General features: G+C 37.3%; 1 protein-coding gene across 1 annotated transcript in view; it reads right to left on the bottom strand.

Moving 5' to 3' along the window:
• STARD9 (StAR related lipid transfer domain containing 9) overlaps positions 1–18,217 on the bottom strand; it is a 95,465-nt gene that overhangs the window by 19,207 nt on the left and 58,041 nt on the right. The window contains exons 17-23 of the mRNA XM_066321264.1: positions 16,458–16,509; positions 15,440–15,577; positions 14,546–14,628; positions 13,428–13,531; positions 11,218–11,265; positions 4,103–4,293; positions 318–798 (exon numbers count right to left, since the gene is read on the bottom strand). Coding sequence (XP_066177361.1) covers positions 318–798; positions 4,103–4,293; positions 11,218–11,265; positions 13,428–13,531; positions 14,546–14,628; positions 15,440–15,577; positions 16,458–16,509 — 1,097 coding nt within the window. The remainder of the gene's footprint in view (positions 1–317; positions 799–4,102; positions 4,294–11,217; positions 11,266–13,427; positions 13,532–14,545; positions 14,629–15,439; positions 15,578–16,457; positions 16,510–18,217) is intronic.

The following is an 18,217-nucleotide window of genomic DNA, read 5'->3' as shown; positions in this document are numbered from 1 at the left end:
GTCAACAACAAAAGTTAAGCCACCTCTAAAAAGCCTTCTCAAAGAGGTAAAAAGTGAAGAAAGGCTTGACAGAGAAATGTAAAAAAGCAAGAAAGACTGTGTCAAACAGATAAGTAGGGAATGTCCTGTACAAACCCAAAGGAAAAGGACAAACACCTCAAGCTTGATATACAATATAGTGGGTTCACTGATACTGCAGATTTGGGGTTATTTTTTCAATACATTGAAAGGCATCCAGGATTACAGGTGGCCACTGAAAATATCTTGAGTTTACATTACTTTTGCAAGTGCAGAGGTATTGGCAGATGTTAACTTACCTGGGTTCCTGGGGCAGGTACAGGTTACAGAACAGATGCCTGTGCTGCGAGGAACTCGAACCCAATGATTTCTGGCTCTTTTGCAAGTGGTTATCCAAAGAGGACTGTACAGCAATATTATCACTTAGGAGCTGGGATTGTTTCACACACTCTTCACTGAGCCAGCAGCTAGCTTCCAGCTGCTCCAAGTTTTGCTTGGCTTCCAATAGCTTCTGCTTCTTGACTATCCTTTCCAGGCGGAACTTCACCTTTTTCCGTCTTATGTTTCTTTCAGCCTTTTTTAACGAGTACCTTTGCAAGAGCTCCAGCTGCACCAGTCTCTTCTTGTTCTGCTGTAGCAGGGAAAGGCAGGTTTCCAGCCCAGGGGTACTCTGCACCTCAGCCTCTGCACACAGTGTAGGCTCTGTTTGCACTGCAAACTCCCTCTGTTGTTGCTGAAGAGCAGCCAGACGTTTATTCTCATTTAAAAGCCACTGCTGGTCTGTGAACAAAACAATGATTCAAAGAAAGTAAAAATGGCAGGGAAAACATTATTTGTTACTAACTTGTTTCTTAATTTAATCAGCCTTTAAAGGTCATTTGAGAAAAGAATTTCTATGCATATAGAGTAGAGACTTGACAAACTATTTAAAGAAAAATGTACTGTTGCTCTACTTCATTGATAACTAAAAGCCTCTTTGCCAGGTAAAGGACTCAGGTAGCAACTGCAGAATATAGGCAGGGGCTTGGCCAAGACAGCTAAGGAGACTGGTGGATAAGACCATTTCTGTAAGAAAAGTGTAGATGTCAATTTCTCAAAGATTACACTCAAATATCACCTCAATTTTGTTAAAATACAGTGGGAGCATGAAAAGACCTGAGTTCAATTCTGTGCACTTTTCAAACACAGGGTACATATTCACAGTAGAGAAGCATGACTTCACTAGCTTTTTATCTGTGAAATATGCTACTACTTCTGCTGTAATTATTCTGAAGTCACATGTTAAACTTTGTATGGGAAAGATGTATGAGGACTGGGAGCAGAGTTAACAAAGGAACTAGAGGATGAAGTTGCACAAATGTTTGTAAACCAAACATTTCTTTGTGCCTTTTGCTTCTATCCTTTCCTCTTTAACTTGGCTAAATGAAAAAAAACCACACCTGTGAAGTACTTTTTCTCACTTACTTTGACATGCTGGAAATGGAAAATGAGGGAGCCCAGAGTGATACTAATAGACTTTGTTTAGCACAGAAAATGGCAATTTTTGTGCTCGCTGTTGGTGGCAAGTCCAGCAAGCCTGGAGGCTGGACCTCCCTATGCCCCACTGCGGATTGGCCTCATCAGGAGGGCAGCTGACAGCCACCAGTCCTGGGATGGGAATGCAGCCTTCCAAGTTGAGTTACAGACAAGGCTACATGGATGCCATCATATGGGTACCTGCCAGAGAGTTCTGATAGCCTTTCTAAATGCATCAGATGAAAACTTTCCAAGCAAAACAATCCCTGTGTGGCACCTGGCTGAGGTAGAGCAACAACCACAAATTTGCTGTTTCTGGCAACTATGGCTGCCTCAACGAGCTCTTGCCAAAAGAGCCTGAGGGGAATCCACAGGTCTTAGCATGTAATCATAAAATTACAGAACCATGAAATGGCCTGGGTTGGAAGGGACCCTAAATATCAACTAGGTAAATGTGCATGAAATAAAACAAATACTGTCAAGGCAAAGATGCAGGTGAAGCCAACACAACCTTCAGCTATTACGACAATTCAAAAACCACAAGCTCATACCACCAGTCAATGCATATTTTTCACAGAATTACCACTCTACTCCACAAAAAGAATTAGATTCTCTGCTTCTGTTAATGACCTCTACAGCTCATAAATACCAAATATGTTCACACATCAAGTGATTAACTTAATTAGATAACAAAATATATTAGCTCTGCTTACACACTTAGTCTTCTCTAAATATTCAGAACCTGGTCTTTGCAGTCAGGGAGGATGCAGTTGAGAACAGAACCAGGCTGATTTGTTTTAAACCCTGGATGCAAGATTGCTTTTATGCCATGCAAGGAATGGCTGTGCTTAGAGGTTTTTCAGAGCACACCAGCTTCAATCTAGCTATAATGAACTGTAAAAAAAAAGGGATTATTGAGATCACCATGATCAGGTTGTATCTAATGGCTTGAATGTGTTCTCTTAATGAAGCAGATTTTTTTATGCTGCTATAAAAAAATATATATTCAGCTCTCAAAGCAAGCAACAAAAATTATCCACTGCTCAACAAGTAATGTAAAAATCTCAGGCCAGGTTCTGTTACAAGTGGAGCCTTTCTCAAAGAACCGAAGTTTCCCAAAGCGCTTCTGTTTTACTAGCAGCATTACTTTTTTTTTTTTTTTTTTTTTGGCTGAGCTAACTTTCAATGTGCAGTCCTTTATTAGATAAGTGATGTCTCATTGCTTATTCAGGGATGTAGAAATTAATAGGTATTTAAGTTTGATGTGATGAATGAGGGCTACCTGCAGCTCTGCACAGCTGAACTGCCAGAGAGGAATTTGGGGCTCTGGAAGTTTCCCTAATGCAAGAAACTATTAGTGCAGAGACATGGTAGGTATCACTTGCTTGATGAATACTGATCTTGTTAAACAAACTTCATTAGTGATCCCCACCACAATGAATCTCCTGTCCTGCTTATGTTGGCAGCTCTGAATTGAGCACATGCACAGAGGTAGGAATTCTAGCTCTATGGTTACTTTATGGACAAAAGGGAAGCATTTTTGTCAATATGTCAGTTAATTTTTCTTAATAACGTTTTAAGTTTTCACATACAAAGCTTTTTTTCTCAACTTTGTTTCCAGATGCGTTCTCTTTAGCATGATTTTAGGAAATAGAATATTTGGCAGATCAGTTTCCCTGCAAGAGAGCTGCAAGATTAAGATGCTAATTAATCCCTGCTCACAAACTTGCCTCTGTCAGGAGCTGGGCCACAGAGGGCACAGAAAAGGTGAAGAACTTCGGTGGGTTTCCAAGTAAAGAATTGTATTTGGCTGATAAAAACTACCTCCTTGGCTAAGCTTTGTGAAAACAGCACAGTGAAAAAAGCACAGTGAAAACAGCAGAACTAGAGGGAAGCAGAGAACAAGTCTACAGAGCCACAAAATAAAGATGTTTTGAGGAGACTCTCCTGATTTTTTATACTATATACATACTCTTCTGCTATATCCCATCAAAACAATTTCCTTTTAATCTCTTCATTGTGGTTGGCATAGTTAAAAGATAGCTGACTGCGTAAGTTTTGGTCTGAGGCATTGCCAAAAATTCACAAATTTTTCTTCTTCCAGGATCAAACAGCAGATTGTGCCAGATGGGAATGACACCTTTGTAATAGGCTCCCTTTGCTTATCAAGAAACCTTGATCAAATCATTCAGTAGAAGACAGACTAGAGAACACCAGAAGCACTGCTGTAAGGAGGCAGGATTGGGATCAGCCCAGGAGAGGAGAGGCCCAAAACCACAGGGAGTAGCTGGTGCTGTCCCTCCCAGCAATGACCTGCAGTGCTAATTAAACACTGCTGCTGGAGCACTGCAAAGGAGGCCCTTCAGTTCTGTTAATCAAAGCTCAGTAACTGTTCTCGAGGGAAAGGCAATTGTAGGAGAAATCCAGTAATTAGTCATAATAAAAGTTCCACTCATTAAAAAAAAGCATCACTAGGAAAAAAAAAAGGAAAAAAAAAAAAAAAGGCAGAGAGGATGAAAGTATGCAGTAATGGAAAGGAACTGAAGCAAGGGAAGAGGCAGGTACCCACTTTCTTGGATTTGCTGGTTGATGAGTGCTTGGTCATTTTCTAGTTCCTGCTCTGCTTTGATCTGTCCTCGGAGAATCTGCTGCTTTAAATCCTCAACATAGAGCTGCTGTTGTTGAATTTGTTTTCTGTGGAAAGCTTCCTGGTCTCTCAGTTTCTGCTTGTACTCTTCATGCACAGCATCTATTTCTCTGCTGTTAGAAATGTTGACAGTGAATTTAAACCAGAAGCAAATAATATTTGTAATAAAATGAGTTATCTTAGTAAAGAAAAGACAGACAACATTCAAGATATTGTTTTGTTCAATAAGGGTGCATTATGCCAAAACCTCATAGCTGTGTATATGCACGTCACAGCAGGCTGCAACCCTGTAAGTGTCATAAATGCCAGAAAACATGAAAGACCTAGCAGTGAAGCAAATAATTCCATTGCCACAAAGATAATAGCAAAAAGAATTTTAAAAAATATTGTCACTTTTCATTTTGCTGTAGTCTTCCATAAAAGAAACTGGAAAGGGGGTTGTTTTTAAGTTATAAAATTTTATAACCATTATATAAGGTATTTATTATCTAACTACTTCAAAGTGCTTTACAGAAATTGCCAACATCCTTTGTCTTCACACCAAGAACTCCAACCTAGAAATATTTACAAGCATTGCCAGGATTACAGCAACAGTCTCTGGCAGTACCAAGGAAAGACCTTGATCACCCAAATCTCTGTTGGATGAAAGACCTATATCAGGTTACTGCTTCTATATTTGGAGCAGAATTGTGATCAGAAAAGTGACTAGCCTGTGGAAAACTGCTTTACAATCTTCTCCAAGATGTTTGACTCCTGACCGTGTGCCAAAATTTTACATACAGAGAACAACAATCAAAATAGCATCTATTCTTACCGTAATGCATTATAATATTCAAGATACCTTAGCCCTCTGAAAGGAGTATGTATTCTACTTCTCCACATGCTATCATCAAGAAATTCTTAACATTAGATTATATCTAAAGTTGATATATGATCTTTGCCTGCTAAACACTGCATTATTATATGTAACCTCAGAAAATTAAACCTTTGAGTATTGAAAAAATGTTTTAATGATATTTTACTAAGAAAGTAAATAATGTATTTATTATACTTCTAAAACAATTAAAGACACCAAAACTTTAAAGAGTCCATGAAGGTAAAAAAACCTCCAAAAAATAATTTTAAAGGGAATCTTTAGAAGTATCATGTAGTTTGTCAAATCATACCAATACAAGGTTATCTGTATGAAAAGACAAATCATTTAACATCTCGATTTAGAACTTTAAACATGTGTTCAAAACAACCATTTCTACAGCAAAAACTTGATTTTGTGTGATAGTTTAGCAGACAGAACAGATTAAATAATTAAGCAGCCAAAATATACAAATCTCCTGGAGTACCTTTACATGGTACACACATTTCACTTCATAAGGAGTAGTAGGAAAACCTCAGTACATAAAAGCGTTAAGATTTTCAATAACTTACAATATTACTATGAATCCTGCTCACATGAGAAAAACAGAATTGTTTTGTTTTAATGTTTATGTAAATGTAATGCTGAGAGTAACTGAAAGAGAATACCTTCTGTTCAGTTTTCTGTCATGGTGCAAACACAAACTTGCCTATTGCAATCTGCTAAGTGGTTTGTGTCTGCTTGTCACCCATACAAACAAATTATAAGAATATGCAGGTCCAAGATCTGTTTGTCCTTGGCTCAACTACAAAGTTGCCAGCACCCTGTGATGTGTAATTTTTTTCCTCATAGATAAACTTTAATTGATCCCCAAGAAAACAGAAGTGGGATGCCTCATTTCTCATTCAGCTGAAGTAGGTTTGAATTGACACTTCACTGCAGCACCAAAACTCTCCTATGGCAATCACTAATCTCCAGCTGTTCAGGTATTTGTAGCACCACCAACCACGGGGGAACAAACCCAGAGGTTACACCAAGATTGGTTCACTAAAGAAGAGCCACTTTCCAAACATAGTATTAAATCTGAAGTATCTTGTTAAGAAAAAGCTCCCGTGGTTTCAATAGTAACTCTCAGGGAGGCTTGCTCTAAATGCAGCTTTGAGGTTGTCTTCCATATTTTCTAATGGAGGAGCCATATAATCTGCAGGTAAAGTACTGATCTACGACAAAACACTTCTGATTTTGGAGCAGTTACATGACCTCTGAGCTTTCACATCCTTGGCCTGCAAGGTCTTCAGGATGAGGAATGCCTCTGGATGCCTATGCACTAAACCTAACAGCTGCTCTGCAGAGCCTGGTGATGAGATAGTCTTTGACCTGTTCTACTAACAGACATACAAAAGCTCTGATTCCTGTGGTGGTATGAAAGTTGAATGATATCCACCTAAATTTGTCACTGGTTTCACATGACCTTGGGCAGGTTGCTTAGTCTGAGACATAGGCAAAAAAAGCAAAGTAGATTCATCCAAGAGAAGTGATGGGGATCCATTAGCATTATCAAACCTCAGAAAGTCAAATATCAGAAGAGCAAATTTCTATTACTTTATAATTATTAGCATCATTCTGCATGAGACTGAGGAAACTGAGTAAATAACTTGCCAGCAGGCTGAAAAGAACCATGATACTTAAACAGTAGAGAAAGAATTCTTGGTCTGTAACTGTTAACTAAAACTAGATAAAATTCCTCTGATAAAATGTCTCTCATTCTTTCTAACAATGACTTTTAGCTCTCAGCCAATCTTCCCATAAAATTGACTTATCAGAGTACAAACTGTTTACAGACTGAAACCTAGAATATTTAAGTAAATGAAACAACTCAGTGTTGCATTTCTATCCAAAGACCTACCAATGCTCACAGGGGTGGTTAGGTAACATATGTTTACAGCTGTGAGAGGGTCACAAGGTTTTCCTATACTTTCCAACCTTGCTGAAGCCACCCCCACCCCACATTATAAAGGGTAAGAGAATAAGCAATACAAACAATGCACGTGGCTGCTTGTTCTCAGCAGAACTAGCATATTCCCTCACGTGTGTAGTAATGGCTTTTTGCTGAACTAACACAAAAACTGTGAGATCCTTTCCAACAGCTGTGTGTGTTTGCACACAGAGCAGAACACGAGGCAGGCCAAACTGCTGGTATTAATCACAGCTCCACATTATGACTACACCCCAGAAAGGCAGAGTACAGAGGAACAGCCATACTCCACTTTAAACCTTGGGAAAATCTAACACAACACAGCAATCATTGCAGTATTCTTTCTGCTTTTGTTCAGGTGATGTAGCTAGTTGGTACAATCCTCCCTCTGTAAGGTTAAAGTGTCTGTAATAGAATACTGTTCCAGGCATATATACAAATTGCAGTTCTGCTGCTATTTCAGTGTCTCTGCTTAATTTCCTAATTTTTAGTAGTACAAAACAAAAATGAGGCAGAGCAGTAAAGCCAGGTCTGAATACAGAGACTAAACATTAAACACCTTTTTATTCAGCTGCTTCTCACAGACAGTTTTCTGAAGTGGAACAAAAAGATAATGAAAATCCACACAGAGCCACTTACATAATACACAAATGCAAGAGGATGTTTTCCCTCTGGCTGTGAAATACTGATGGCGAGAGCAGAATGACTGGCTAGTTTGGGATACAGATCTGTCTCTCACAGAAACTGCTGAAACCAAGAACACGAAATCAGAATGCTACCCTTCTACCTTTAGACATGCTATGTCATGTCAGCACGGTTTGTGGAAATAACTGATAAACTAAAAAATGACACGACAATGGCCCAGAAAGAAAATAACAGATTCACACACACTTCATAGCTAAATCACCTAATAAGCAATTCAAAGAACAATCAGTTTGCATAATATATGTTTGAATGACTAAACCTAAAACAAGTATCACTCCACTTAACACAGGAATTTAGCCAAATTTTGTAATAAGGCAAGATCACCAATTTTTTCACGTAACACATCTTAAATCAGATGTGCTGTTAAATTTAGACATGAAACATTGGAACACTATGAGACACAGCAAGAAAGCACAGCATGCTGTTGCTCACATTCCTGCTTTTCCACATAAGCAATCTACACTCAGTACAGTTCTAGCAGGAAATAAAATAACCTCAGGACAAACATAAGAGAAACAGCTTCATTTCTGTAGGTACCAAGTGCATGAAGTCTTGGTTTCACAGGATCAGCATACTCTAGCATACAGCATATATAAAAAAGCAATTCTGCAGAGAATTTCATAAAAGCATGCAGATTTCTGGGTGCACCAAATGCAGCAAGCAGTATCAACAGCTACCCCCTCCTCCAAGTAAACCATTAAAAGCTGCAAGTAAAATGACAACAAAAAGACACCAACCCTAAACTAAAGATAATCACAAATTACTGAGAAAACATTTATATTATACCGATTCTGCCGGACTGCTTTTCCACCTCATTTTTCTCTCCAAAGTTTGCATGTTGCATGCTAAATGAACCATCTGTAAATCCACATTTTTCCAGCCGGTTTTGTTGTCAGCTCTCTGGGATCCTATTGTGCAATTCTCCTCCCCTCTTCCCCAAACACTTCTGCTGCTGATGCAGAGGCTGGCGGCTGCTACAGCATAATGCAGCTTCCAGTAACTATGGCAGCAAAAGCTCTGTGGTGAGGCTGAATACCTGCTGCAACAAAATACTAAGGCTCAAATAGAGAAACTACAGAGAAAAATAATTACTTTTGGTAAAAGCTGAAATTGGCCAGTTTTTTCAAAGAAAACATCAGTCAAGTTAGCATCCCCATCTTTTCAACTGCCTAGTATTCAAGTCCTATTTGTCTTTTACAAATTATTTTTCCTGAGGGAAAAAGAGTTAAAAATAAAGTAGAAAAAAAGATGCTGGCAAGGCATTTTGTGCCCTTGCAAACCTCACACTGAGAACAGTCACAAGTTAAGAATTACAAGCCTATCCACTAACACACATCTACACAACTTCCCCCACCTTTTCCAGCCCTATCCTCCCCCTCTTCCCGTGTCCAATCCAGGGCCCTTCCCGCAGGGGCTCAGAGCAGCAGCAGCAGGCACCAGGATCTACGTCTGCTTCTGCCTAGCACAGGGGCCCAAACCTCTCCCTCCTCTTCCCGAAAGCAAAGGGAAGAGCAAAGCAGGAGATACAAAGACCTTGCATTGTCACCTCATTCAGCCTCCCCAGGGAATGCCGCTCACAGAATTCAAAGCAAAAGTTGGGGAGTGGTGGGCAGGAGGTGGGAGCCAGAAATCAGTCAAAATGGCCAGCAGAGCCAGAAACCTTTAGAAATAAGGGATCTTTGGAAATGTGCACACATAGTAATCCTCTTCATGGAAGTTACCATCATTTAGATATCTGATTAACTGGTTTGCTTACAGAAAAAGCACACTGTTCTGTTTCACGTGTGGTTTTTTAGCCTTTCTAAGCAAACCTTTTTTTTTTTTTTTTTTTTTTTTTTCCAAAGCCCCCCAAATGACAGTAAGGCAATGAGTTATTTAAGGCATCCATTTAAATACATGTCTAAAACAGACCTCTTTTTGGCCAAGCGTCACAGGCATAAGACACAGCCACATTCTCCAATAAAGGTCAATGCTGCCTCTTTAAATTCCAGTTCAGCTAACACAGGTTTTCCCTTCACAATGTCAGTTATATATAGAAGTAGTTACCCTGCTAATCCACTATACACAATTCTGCTGTAAATTGTAGAGTTGCTGTAACTGACAAGTGCATTTCTCTGTGAAACAGAATATTTGAGGTATCTTTTAAGAGATGCAGAAGTTTTCTTTAACCTTTTGTTCTGTTTTTTGGAATTTTGAATTACTATCTTGAAATTCTCAAATGAAAGCTGTTAGTGAGACCTCAGAACATTTAACAGACATTAGTTGGACAAGTTAACTATATTACAGTAGGATAATAAATATGTTGGCTATGCTGTATCAAATTCCCCCACCCCCCAGTTTAACAATGTTGGCATTTTCAAGGAAAGGGAGTTTAAGCATGTTCCAGGCAGCTAAATAATTCAGTGTACTATACCACTGAACTCTAATGGAAAAAACTCCTGTGGGGTTTTTTGAAAACAGCAAGACAATAAAATCAGAGTTTTTACTTATATGCAGTATGGTATTAAGGCAATGGCAGGGGAAAGACCTTTATTATCTATTTATTTGTGCTGATGCTGTAATATGATGACTGATGCCATTCACAAGCCTTCTGTGTGTTTGCTGGCTGACAGCAAACACCAGAAATTTGCAGTGCTGGGGCTCTGATGAGTAGGGTGTATGAGCAAGCAACCGAGTAAGAGTGCAATGATTCACAATACCTAAAGCTTTAATATTTGTGTGCAGTGGTAGAAAATAGGATTTTTGTCTCATTTCTCAGAATATTTTAATATACAATTAAAGGTTGAACTGGTAATTCAACCCATAAAAGGCAGATGAGAAAAATGTCATCATACTAACAGCATGGAAGATAAGACTCATATAATTAATAATCATTACTGTAATACATATATTGATATGAGCTGAAATAAAAAATCCAGAAGAAAGCCAACTACCATCAGTTCCTGAAGAAAAAGGTACTTAAGCCCATGGAAACTCAACAATTTCTGAATTATTTCTGTTTGCAGCTACCGTGCTTCTTTCCATGAATGAACCACATTCTGTGCTAGGAATTAATTTTTTTTTTAACTTTTTCCTGAAGCGATTTTATTCTCACCAGAAGAGAACCCAATTTATCCAAGCAATTTTAAGAATACTAATGAGTATTCCCAGTACCTACTATTGGCACAAAATCTAATACATTTAGGGTTCTTATGTGCTGGAAATTGGTAGCAAATTCAGAGTAAGCTTCATTCTAGTTATGGCTTTTAAATGCATGCTACACATGCTACAAAGATGCAAAATATTTGCACAAGATCTCATATGAAGAAAGAACATGATTGCAGAGCCTTGCCTGTAACTCAGTTTCATGTACAGATTCTTGTTCCAATATGATCAAATAGTTTGAATTAAAGCTTAAAGTGTTAGCTTCCATCTCTTCTGGAGGAAATCAGTGTAGCATAGGAGAAAGGCAAAGCTAAAGGTATCAAAAATTTCAGCATGATTTAGACACATTACTATTCTTACCTTGGTTGAAGAGAACATTTGTTTGCTTCACAGTTTCTACATTTTTGACTGCAGAAATAAAAATAGGAAATCATAAATATTTGGGAAAAAAAGCAAGAAAACTTCACTGAAGCCTATTGCTCACAATCATATTATAATTTTCAGTAGAGGAAGCTGCAGATTTCTAGCAGCAAGGAGAGCACCAAGACCTTTCAAATGAGAGGGGGACAGAGAACAAGACACACAAAGCTTTCCCTGTTCTTATACTTTTCCCTCTACGCATCTCTTTCTGACAGAGACAGGACCTGCATTAGGGTGGACTTTCTACTGGGGATCAAATAAACACTCCCTGTAATCCACTTAGTCCCGTGTTACAGTTTGCAAAGTATCTCACACACACCTTTTAGTACTTGACATTGACTTTTCTTCATGAGACACCACATAAATAATTTTATTCTTATAATATAGACCTCAGGCTAGACGTCTCAACCATGACTCCTTTCATGAGCAAAACTACTTGCCTGTACAGAAATAGAGGCTCACAGGTTACGGCAAAGCAAGGCTGAGTGGATCAATTCAGTTTACCCATGCCAAATAACTATTCAAAAGGATAAAAGGACCACTGGATTACTTAAGGTGAAAATCAGCTATTATTAGACATAATTTACAGATCATTCCTGTAAGAGATGACATTGATAAAACCTGAAAAAATGCAATACCATAGCATTTTTCATTTTTACTGAAGTAAACATCTGAAATCCTCTAGGTAAATACGCCTGTAATATCCTGTCCAAGTGATGAAAAAATTGCTGAACGCAAACTAGTCTTTTATCTGAACATGGTCTAGGAAAAAAAAATCAATCAGAAATGTTCTGCAGTTTTGTCAGGTTAAAAAGGGGAAAACAAAGTGCAAATTTGTGATAAACTGTTCATAATGCTTCTGGATTTCTTCAGGTTTTTCTAGGTTCATCAAAAAGCTTGTGACAAGAGCTCCACAACTAGTGTTTTTAGCAACATAAAGAGCACCTTGGTGTGTACATTTGAAGGTCATTAGACAAACCCCTATTTTTAAAATTATTTGTAATTTTTCCTAAGAAAGAATAGCAATAATGTGCAAAATGTTCTTCCGTAAAGAAACAGAATGAAGTAATGTTTTGTATAGGCAGGTATCATTGCAGCAAATGAAAAGCAAATGCAGAGATTAGATACCTTAAAGAGAACACATAAAACCACACTATCCGAGGTGGAAATCAAGCCACTTTATTAGAAGCATGAAGGATATTTAAAACAGAGATAAAATTTTATGCTCATAAAAATGAGATTAAATACTTCCTCTAGAAAGAGATAAAAGATTCCCAGTGTTGCCACACCAAAAACACTCTAGCAAAAAGCAGAGCCATCACCAGATATGAATGAGAAGATGGCTGTTTCTTGCCTTTAACAGGTTAATTGAATGTGCCAGGCTGAGAGGAATTAAAAAAATAAAAAGAATCCAATTACATTTAATTCTGTAATATTCTATTTTCAATGTTATGAACTGAAACACAGAACATCATTAATTTTCCTGATACTTATTAATCACTGTCTTCATCACACCAAACCTTTCCATTTCATAAAGTCTCTGCTATAAAAGCACACATTAAACCTTGAGTGTGAGCAGCTCTTCAACACTCTGAAGGCAGTACATGCCTTATTTACTGCTCAGTTAAAAAACAAAACAAAACAAAACAAAACAACAGGGAAGTAAGTACATTGGCTTTCTGAGACGAAGGGATAAATGAGGACTTGAACTAAAGGGAATTTATGAACAAACCTTCTGATTTCAACAACAAATTAACAGCAAAAGTCAATTGGTAATAATTACCTGGGCTAAATCATATCCTGAAAAGGACATTCTGTGCATTGAAGCAATAATATTGTCAAAATTATAGATTAGCTGTAAAGCAGACATCCAAGTGAACTAAATTAAGGCTGACAGTCTCATCTGAGGCATTTTCTTAACTGAGCATCAAAAAATGATTTTGCAGATTTGTTGCTTGTATATATTAATACTCTGCATTAGTTGGCTGGCCAATGTATTTTCTCTGATGTTTTTATTTGACTACTTAAAAATGTGGTGGGACTTACTCTGTTTACAGCTTGCTTTTGTCTGAAACAAGTCCCTTATTTCAGACACCATCCCACAAGAGAAACTGTTTGTTCAGCTGCTTTTTTCTTAGTTTTAAACTTACTTGTAGAGAGAAGAAAGGATATAGTGTGGAGAATTGATGCAACTTCCATCCAAATTGAGCCAGTCCAAAGCTCCACAACTCAGAGTGGGTGGAGTTTCATTAATCTACAGAAAGCAGACAACATAGGATAGGAATTTAAAAAAGTCATAGCAACCCAGGAACTTCCAAGGTATCATTAGTACTGTCATTGTTAATATTGTGTGCAAGGCTGCATAATACCTCCCATGTGAGTTTATAATCTCACATTTCTGCTTAGTCTTTCATAATTAGCAAAACTGCTAAGTATTTGTTCCTGAGTACATTTCTTTTTACAGCTCTATTTGAATGTACTGCATGTTTCATTAATCAAGAAATTAAGAATGAAAACAAACAGAAGTTAAGCCCCTAATCTCAAAGTGAGTATAAAAGGATGGAAGAGTGGACAGTATAAAATGTTAATAAATGAAAATCCATTTTAAAAAGTAGACTCTTGTCAATATCAGTTGACGGTATCATTAACTCCTAAATGAGAAAACTTATAACTAAAAACCAAACTTAAAAATATATTTGTCAGTCATTTGAAGAATTATCTCATTTCTTAAACATTATTGAACTAGTCAACCAAATAATATCTTACAGTAATTAGTTTCTTATCATACCAAGAAATATTTTATCTATTTCTGATGTATATAACAATTAACTGCTTTCAGAGTCAATAATACTTAAGTACTTAATCCCATAAATTTTCTATTTCTTCTAGTATACTTCATTCAAGACAGTGAAATACCAGAGAAGGAAGAAAACTCAGAAAATTATCAAATGTGGAAAGATTCTTGACTGATCTTTTCACAGCAGCATTCTGCCTTTTTGTTTCAGTCCTATTGAAGTCATGACTAGAAATAGGAAACACTAAATTATTCAAGGAATCTGCATCATCTTTTGCTAAGCACATCAGAAGGAAGTGCTAGTGTCCTCCCACAAAAGGTTTAGTGTCATTACAGACCATTAGATAGAGGAAATGAGGCAAGTGAATATGATGATGAGATGAAATATTAGCTTTATCAGGCTGGCTTTTAAGAAGAAAAAAAAAGGAAAAAAAAGAAAAAAAAGTCAGTGAGCAAAACAGTTTTAGAACTTACTGATCTTCTTAGTCTTAAGATAGCAGCTTCTGCTGGGTGATTGAATCTAAACTTATGAGATTTGCCAAGGACAATAAGGGCACCTGTGAAAACAAAATAGATATTTATAGGGACATAATTAGTCAAACTACTATAGAATAGTAGGCTAGAAAAAAATCTGAACAATAGCTCTCTGTAAATGACAGAACAGAAAACTATTTTTAAAAATTTGCCACTATGGAATGGCTGAGTTATCTATCTGTAATGACAGCATCCAAGCAAACTAATCTTGGAGATCTCTGCAGACTAAATATAACTGTAAATTCCCTGTTCATATTAAAATGGGGAATTTCATGCTAAAACCACAACCAACCCACTGCTGAAAACTTGTTTTTACCCCATATTTTTAAGAATCTAGATCACTGCAAGTTTCCAGAAGCTGAACTGTTACTTTAAAGAACATGAAAGTATGAAAGCCCAATCCATTTAGTCTGAATTCATTCATCATAGCCTATGACTTATGACTTCCACCAAAAATACAATGTGAAAAAGCTGAAGGTTGTTTCAACCATATTATATAATTGCAAAAAACCCCTTTCAGTGACCAGCTGGGTTGGAGCCAGTCTCCTCTACTTTTCTACAACAGTGTCTCTGACTATGTCTTCCCTTTTCAGAAACCTACAGGTTACTGTTGCCTAAAGGAGGCAGAATATTGCCACCAGTGTTTTAGTTTTACTTCTGTGGGGTCCTTAATTTATTTGTCCCAGCTCTAGCCATGGACCAAACCATATGGAGCTGGCAGCAGACTGAGAGATGACTTTTTTAGACCGCTCAAGTTCCATAAATTCTAGACCTAAACCGCAGTGATAAGGTGCCCATAACACAGCGTTCATCCACAGAAAGAACAAACCTGACCTTGTGACAGGCGACAGGACCCGGACACTTCGCAGCCGTTCACAGAGCAGCGCGCGCCCGGCGCCGGCCGCAGTGTCACCACACCACGGTGGTTCTCTATCAAACAGTGATTCCTCTCAATCCACTGCCCCTGCAAAACTGCAACGTAGACATTCATCTCACCTGCTGAAGGCCTTGGGTTTGCCCTCAGTACCTCAAACTGTTTGACACTCTGCATACTTCATACCCCAGAGAACCATGTCATGTGCAAAACAAGATTTAATACTGCTACATCATACTTAATCACAGAAAATCTTAGTGTTGAAACTCACTACTGAAAATAGTGAGATTGTTTCTTTATTTCTCGTACTAGAAAACTACATACCACTTTCTTATTTGTGAGTTGATGTGCATATTTTTCTATTATGTAAAATTTTCTTAATTAATTATGGCATTTGTTGTTTATAATTCAGTAATCTACTGGCAGAAAATAATCAAACATAACCAAGCTTAGCAGAACTTAACCAAAGCTGAGATTTCACAAATTTTCCAATTTCAGTATGAAGTTTCAGTTCTCTATCATAGTGTCTAGCTCCTGAAATGGACTGCTAAAATTAAAAGCAGAAACTAAATGAAATAAGACATATTCTGAATAATTTGGACTTTATATCTAAAATATTTTGAACAAGTAGAGCTGAAAAGCATTTTCATTATCTTGTGATTACTTGCGCCAGTAGTTTAGGCTAGAACATGTGAGAATTTGGATGTAAGAGGATGACATTTTTAATCTCTTGTATGGCATTTTTCACGTGAGAAGAAGATTCTGAAGAGATTTCAATTAGGTCAAGTCCACTGACTTTTTGGCCTCTTAAACAAACAAAGAAAATAATATATTTTAGCAAACATTAATAACGAATCTCTTCTATTTACCTTCTTGAAGCTGACAAATAGGAACACTACCTAGCTATTACACATGACAAATGTAAACCCCTTTGTTTGACCTGAGCATACAACAAAATAAGTTGTAATATTCTCTTACCAATGTCTTGATCTTGATCTGAGTCACTTCTTCCAATTTTGGTTGTTCCTTCCTAAAACAAGAAAAGAAGTAATATAAAACTTGCTTACAGAAGAAAGGCTATATTTACTACTAAAAAAAAAGCTTTGGTACATCATTTTAGCAAACACTTAAATTGCCTCTGAAGGACTGAATTGTTTGAAGTAAACGCTGTGTACTTGTAATATTTCAGCCCACTGTCCACCTTAGCATTGCAATTACTCTTCATCCTGCAGCTGTGTCAGCTTCTACGACTCCAGTAGATGAAGTAAGCCTCAGTGGATGATGTTGGACTGTGCTCATTATTTTGAATATGAACATACACCCTGATGATTTGAACTTTTACAGTGAGACTTGGTGCTTGCAGAAATGAGATATTGTTTAAGTAAATATCCATGCAGAAAGAAAGAAGCTGCAAAATGATGATTCAATTAACCAAGCATTTCAAATTTAAAAGTAACAGAATTCCTAATGTGTAAGAGTACGTTGCCATAGATTATGAACTCTTCAATCTAAAGAAGAACTTTTTTCTGAAGCTTAAATGACATCTATGAAAAGTCTTCCTGGGGCAAGTACCCAAACCTGAAGATTCAGTAACTTCAAAGAAAAAACTGCCTAGGAACAAAGGTCTCCAGAACAAGAAGACTTGAACCATATTATAGGTCAGTGATGGAATTGAGACAGTATTTTTATGGTTGTCTTCAAATACCAATAAAAAAGAGTAATTTACATAATACCATAAGAAAAAAACTCCCCCCCAAAAGGTAATTAATTTACCATTTGTCTATTATTTTCCATTACCAGTTCTATGTTTTTTCTTAGGAAGATAAAGCAAGATAATTTCCCAGTTCTAAAGAGACACTTTAATTGGTTATGGTAAAGTGATTGGTAAATGCACTCTAAAATTACTTTAGTGGCAAGCCTTCCAGTTATATTAGAATTAATTATAGGCAGTAAACAATATGATTTTGTATTCAAATTAGAACAGATGCCATATCCTCTCTACTCCAAGCATATTGTAAAGCCTGGATTTGAAGATCAAGCAAGAAGTAATAATTTGAAGCCTGAAGACTGGGAAAACAGAAGCTGTGCACTATTTCAAGTTGCCCCAGTTCTGAGTAACTATGGATAAATCACAGCGGGTTTGTGCACTGGACAGAAATGGAATAGTTATCACAAAGCTCCTCACAGAGCTCAGCTGTCTGAACCAACTAACAAATCCCTCAGGCATGAGCCCTGCTGAGACTTTGTTTGCTGGAGAGGCTGAAGGCTGGACTGTGCCTCTGCTTTGAAGCAACTACCAAGTTACATCTCAGTTTAATGTTCAGCAGACTCAACTGTGAAATATCCACCTGGGTTGGCTGGAACTTCTAGAAAATGTATGGCCCATATGGCCTTTGACTTGTGTCACTCAAGTGAATTAGCAACATGTATTTTATACAGACAGAAGTAAACTAACTCCTAGAAGTTCTCCTTATCAATTATCTTCTTTGCTATCAATTATCTTCTTCTTTGGCAATGAAATAGTTATTGTAAGTGCTAACGAAACTTTTTCCAGGTTGCTGAACTAACTCTATAGTAATACAATTTAATTTAGGAAAATGTATTACAGTAGTATTGGCTCAGGAAATTCACAACAGCATCCTAGTCAGTGGAGCAATTTTGGGTAAATTCAAATCCAACTAAAAATTGCAGGTGAGACCAAGGGTACAGATATGATACAAGCAAACCAACTCAACAAA

The sequence above is a fragment of the Sylvia atricapilla genome, chromosome 6, assembly GCF_009819655.1.
Source record: "Sylvia atricapilla isolate bSylAtr1 chromosome 6, bSylAtr1.pri, whole genome shotgun sequence".
Lineage (NCBI taxonomy): Eukaryota > Metazoa > Chordata > Aves > Passeriformes > Sylviidae > Sylvia > Sylvia atricapilla.
Note: the sequence above shows the minus strand (reverse complement) of the source record. Positions and strands in the feature narration are given on the sequence as shown.